Raw genomic sequence first — 5,696 nt, forward strand, 5'->3', positions numbered from 1 at the left:
TACATGAATGGGAATGAAGACTTAAAAAATTATTGTCACGATGAATCCATACCCAGGGTTACATTCAGGGGATCCATGGACAACGTTTTTAAATAGCAATTGTTGTTATAGGTCACTTGTTCAGGCAAATGATGTGAATGAGAAATTTCACAATGAAATCAGGGTTGCTACTATTAAGAATATCAATGAATGAATTATGAGATAATCTAATTTTAGACACGCTGTTTTGGGTTTTATGGAGTCAAATAATGAGTAATAAAGGTTTTTCAAGTGAATCAGGATGGTTTCTAAATCAAATAGTAGAGCTGGGTGATTAACTCTATTACCTACAAGCATCAACTATATTAATTAATGTCATGTAAAATAAGTGAGTAATCAAAAGTACAATTAAATCAATTAATACAAGCAAAATAATTGATTAATTGAAATTGGTTTTTGATTATTCCAACTATCCAGTAATCAAAATACTGAAATTATGATTTTTCATTAGTATATTTGTCAATAATTCAAGTTTTTTCAGCTCTTAATCAATTAATGTAATGATTCACAAAGATAATCAAAACTAGAAGTTCTAATTATCACTATTTTGTCATTATTCCAAGTGTAACTGAAACACTGCCATTATGTTTTGTTGTTGTTTGTTTAAGCAGAAAGCTACACAATGGGCTATCTGTATTCAACACACCATGGGTATGATTTGTAGCATTACTATTTTTTTAGCCATATTGTGAGAATAATCGATTAATGACTCCAATGATTAATGGATTATCAAATTCCACTAATTGTCCAACTCTATTAAATGGTCAGAGAACCAACCAGAGGAATGCAATATTAGATTTTGTTAACCAATGATAAGAATATGATTGCAAAAGTAGAAATGGGTGAGTATGTGGGAAAGAATGATCATCACATAATTAGGTTTGATATTTTGCTACATGTTAAGTGAAAAATAAATAACATTTCAGAAAGTAATTTTGAGGCTATGAGACTAGATCTATTATTAGTGAAGTTTTTTCTTATTTACCTTAATAATATTGATGGAGCTATAATTAGTAAATTATTAAAGTTCATCGATAACGTTAAACTCTTATGTATTTTTGTCATACTGAGATTGTTAAGGTACTAGAACATGTCTTAGATCAACTGGTATGTTTATCAAATGACCTTTAATTACATTTGGGTTATCACAGTTTGAATAATATATTTAATATAGATGGAAACCTATTCAATAGTGCATATGAAGAAAAAGTTTTTGGTATAACAGTAACTAAGTCACTCAATTCATTGTTCTGTTGCTAGTAGTAAATCTATTAGTACTTTAACTTTAGGGTGTATTTATAGACACAATGATTACAAAAAATTTTGTTATTTCTTTATACAAATAACTAGTTAGGTCTCATTTGGAATACATATACAGTTTTGGTTTCATTAACTAAAAAACGATATTGACTTATTCTAAAACTTTTACTTTTAGTAAATGGATGGATCATTTAAATGATTTATGGGATGACTTGCCGTCGCCAGTAGTGGAAGCCGATAATGTACAAAAGTTTAAAAGTGGCATCACTAATCTTCTGTGAAATGAAGGATGAGTTTAACTTTAACATTAAAGTTTAATTAAGTTTTACGTATTTCAACTTTTTGTGAAGCTCAAACGGAGTCAGACTTCAACTTCAAGGTGTGTGTGAAAAGGACAGTCCAAGTAGAAAACCAAATGGTTCCTTTTTGTCAGTAGGCCGATGTTACGTTAAATTCAAATAACAAAATATTTTTATAAAAACATAAATATATATGAGCATACCTAGTACTAGTCGTATTACACATTTCAAACAAACTATATCAGGATATGACTTTCATCAGAAGTGTAAATTAACATTGTGATATTTTATAGAGGTTTTAAAAAATAGCGCCACCGTATACAAATAAAACTTTCTGCTAAAAATTTCTTTATGGAATAATTGGATAATTACATAAAAACAGGTAAAAATAATAATAATGAATTACACTTTCTTAAAATTGACAGAACTTTTTATGGTAACAATCTGCAAAAAAATGTTAAGATATTTGATCTTACTTTTTGAGCGTATTAACAAAAGTTAACCTCGTTGAATAAAATTACAAATGAATACCATATGGACACCATTGACATTTTAAAATCACTTTTATATACTGTTTGTGGATAAATTATTTGTTGGCTATAGGGCACATATTCAAATATGGGCCCCATGAAAAATATAATTAATATTGCAATTAATGGTGTTAGTTATTGCTGGAGTTACATGAGTATTTTACGCATAAAATGATCGTTTTCTAACTTTTTTTATTTATTTTCACTGAGCGTTTCAGGACGCGAAAACTCAATATTTTGCAATATGTGGATCTCACCGGTTGTGAATGGTAAGAACATCACCATACGGTAATACAATTCACTAAAAAATATAAATATGACTATTTATGATGTATTATCGTATGAGTATGATCTACGTAAAAACAAACGAAAAACAAGTACCTCAACTTCGTGATAAAACCAAGCGATAAAAATAGGTAAGTGTATTTAAAAAAATACTTTATTACAGAGAAATAAAGTTATTTTAAGTATAATTGTAATGAAATATAAACTCCGTAACTTTAGTCTTAGAAAAATAAAACCCGAGGTAACAACAGTGACAATGGTAATTTATATTATAAATTGAAACATATAAATTATTACAATGTAACGTAAATGAAATGTAGGTATGACAAATTTAATTCTAACTAGGAATATGATATTTACTTAATGCTACCCATTAATAACTTAAGTTAAACTATTCGGTAGATCTAGTTCTATTTCTGGAATCGACTTAGTTTAGATTGGATAGAGGTATTTCAGAAGTTATGAATTGTGATACAACTGTTTTAGTTTCATCTTTGCGCGTGCTGTGGTTTAAACTTTAGTTAAAAATTCAGTACTAATAATACTGTTAATAGGCCTACTACTACTACTACTATTAATGTTAACACTTAATTAGTTTTGATAATAAAACAACATAAGTAAGATAATAGTGTAATAGTAAATCTTACGTAAATAAATTCTGATTAATATCTATAGCCTATAGGTCACGATCAGCATCAAAATGGCACCAAACTATTTGTTGGATTAATTTCTGGCAACACATTTAGTAAGGTGGCAAAATGATGTTCATCTCAGCCCATCACTTTAGCATGGTTGTTAATCAAAATATTAAACTACTGTGAATTAATAACATAAAATGTTTTACATGTACATGTTTTAAACTCAAACGCAGAACTTACAGTGCTTGTTATTATCATTGAGAAAAACCCAAGAACCATTAAAGTGATAGGCTATTATTATATTCTAGATGGGCTAGTAAGTGTACTTTGGAAAAATAAGTTTTTAGCTACTATAGTAACTTCTGTGTTTGAGTTGAAAACATATACATGGAAAATATTGTATGTACTGCTTTAACAGTTCAAGCACATCTAAAGACAACTTATTCGAAAAGCCAATCACTCTGTTAAAAAAATAAAGCTGTCTTTGCTGAAAATGACTCATACCTTGTTGAAATTTATATTTTTGTCCCCTAATCTAACCATTCTTATTGTTCATTATGAAAAAAAGATGATGCATCAACACCTCATATAGATCCCCTCTAACTCATCTTTCTTCAAGAGAAAACATTTTTAGAGATCTTAACCTGCCCATTATATAACAATCTTTCCATCCCAGATCCTAATAGCCTTCATGTGAACATGTTTCAACAATTCAGTGTCCTTCATAAGGTACATAGGACCCCAAATGTGGCCTAACCAGAAATCTATACAAAGAAATTATCACTTCTTTAGATTTGCATCCAGTGTTTTTGATAATACAACCTAAAATCATGTTTGCCCTACTTCTAGTAAAGGCACACTGCTTGGATATTTAAGAGATTGATCCACCAACACAACAAGATTATTTTCTTGAATAACACTGTTAAGGTTATTCCAGTAAAAGTTATACTCATAATTTAAATTATGGTAACCCACACACATTACTTTACATTTTTTATAATTAAAAGCCCTTTGCCAAACCTACCAAATAATCTAATTTCTTTTGTAAAGTAGCTTCCTCCTCCTCACAATCAGCAACATCCAAGCACATAATATTGTTGTAAGTTATACTTTTAATGCTGTAATGTATTTGTTATCTAGAGAGCATAGAATGCCCAGAAAATTCAAAATTGACATCAGGTTTTTCTCACATATTCAAAGCTAGATTATAAATATGAATTAGTTAAAAGATAGTGAAGGCAATATATTTATTTCAAGATAGGCAGTTAAATCAATCAGTGTGTTTTTGTGAAATATTTGAATCTGTGTTATCTATTGTGCTTATCAAGTTAATTTGTACAAGTAAGTTGATTTGTTTTGCATTAGATAACTATTTACGACAAAGGCCTACAACAACTTATGACAGTGTACAATTGTTCAATCTTGCAGAAATGTTAAAGGAGGAAATAAAGTAATTCATTATAGTTTACTTGGACTAGACTGAGTACTATAATGAAAGAACTGTGCTACAACAATATCATCAGCAAATTTAACTAATTTATTGACCCATCCTACATCTATGTAAATAAAACAAACAGCAAAGGGCCTAACATTGAGCCCTGAAGTACCCCCACTTGTGACAATTAATTGAGATTGACAGAACTCCATTTATAACAATTCTCTGCTTTTTTCCCATACGGCTATTTTTCTATTCCCCACACCTACAGAGATAAATGCTTTCTGAAAATCCAGATATACCAAGTCTGTGTCCTTAACCTCATCTACGTAAGCAGTAACCCATACCTGGACATATTTAAGAATCCATAATATTTTCAAACATAATGCTTTTAAGCTTTAGCGTTACTTTGAAACGTTTTAGAGATATTTTGATGAAGAATGAATGAAATGTAGTTGTTGTTTTTTGCCATCAAATATCCATAAAATTCAGTACATGACTGTGTAGTGTGTTTTTACAATGAGGTTTGCCTTAACTGTTTTCACATTCAGACTTGTGCAGAGCAGGATTTCTAACCATGTACAGACAGAACTTTCAAGGGACTTTGGCAGCAGAAGAGTTCATGTTACAACAATGAGCAAGTCAAGTAGGCCTATTACAATCGTGATTTGATGTGACTGACAGTTTGATGTCTTTATCATAAAACTGGGATGTTTTGTGCATCTTGAGAACCTTTCTCAGGACACTGGGACAAGCTGTAAAAAAATGTGACTGCCTCGGGAAAAACCAGGATGTCAGGTTGCTGTAGACTTTTAAAATCTTTTCCAACTACTGATGTAAGATTAATTAACCTGTAACTACCTGAACAATTTTAATCACCTTCATTGAAAAGAGGAATAATATTAACCAACTTCCAATCTTCTGACACCTGCCCATTGTCGAAAGACTTACAAAGGATAGTACCAAGTGGTTCACATATCCAATCCTTAATTTTCTCCAAAACCCTTGGGGAAATGTAATCTGGCCCAGAAGACTTATCATTCTATAAACTTTCCAATTTTTTCTTAACAAGCTCAGATTTAAGGTGATTATTTGTTTCCATCTATCAAATGTTCATGAATATTCATGAGTAGAACTAAAAAGTGTAGAATAATAACTGTAACTTGCCCAGTTGTTCATAAAAACTGTTTAAATAAGAGCTGTATAACAT

The 5,696-nt window shown here is 30.1% G+C and overlaps 1 protein-coding gene and 1 pseudogene across 6 annotated transcripts in view; one reads left to right on the forward strand and one right to left on the reverse strand.

Moving 5' to 3' along the window:
- Window positions 1-1,893, reverse strand: part of LOC106470670 — a 6,273-nt pseudogene extending 4,380 nt beyond the window's left edge.
- A 514-nt stretch (window positions 1,894-2,407) lies between these two features.
- The window catches only part of LOC106470578 (NF-kappa-B inhibitor-interacting Ras-like protein 2), a 25,457-nt gene continuing 22,168 nt past the window's right edge, over window positions 2,408-5,696 (forward strand). Inside the window, exons 1-2 of one of the 6 annotated variants that reach the window (XM_022400093.1) lie at window positions 2,408-2,544; window positions 5,038-5,570. Coding sequence is in view for 1 of the 6 variants with exons in the window: in XM_022400086.1 (XP_022255794.1) it covers window positions 2,670-2,672 (3 nt within the window). In the remaining 5 variants the exon portion in view is untranslated. Of the gene's footprint in view, window positions 2,545-2,639; window positions 2,673-2,711; window positions 2,730-2,840; window positions 2,861-3,012; window positions 3,031-5,037; window positions 5,571-5,696 lie in introns of those variants that run through there. The other 5 variants (XM_022400099.1, XM_013931145.2, XM_022400086.1 and 2 more) reach the window with 5 other exon arrangements.

Source organism: Limulus polyphemus, unplaced genomic scaffold (genome assembly GCF_000517525.1).
Source record: "Limulus polyphemus unplaced genomic scaffold, Limulus_polyphemus-2.1.2 Scaffold106, whole genome shotgun sequence".
Taxonomy (NCBI): domain Eukaryota; kingdom Metazoa; phylum Arthropoda; class Merostomata; order Xiphosura; family Limulidae; genus Limulus; species Limulus polyphemus.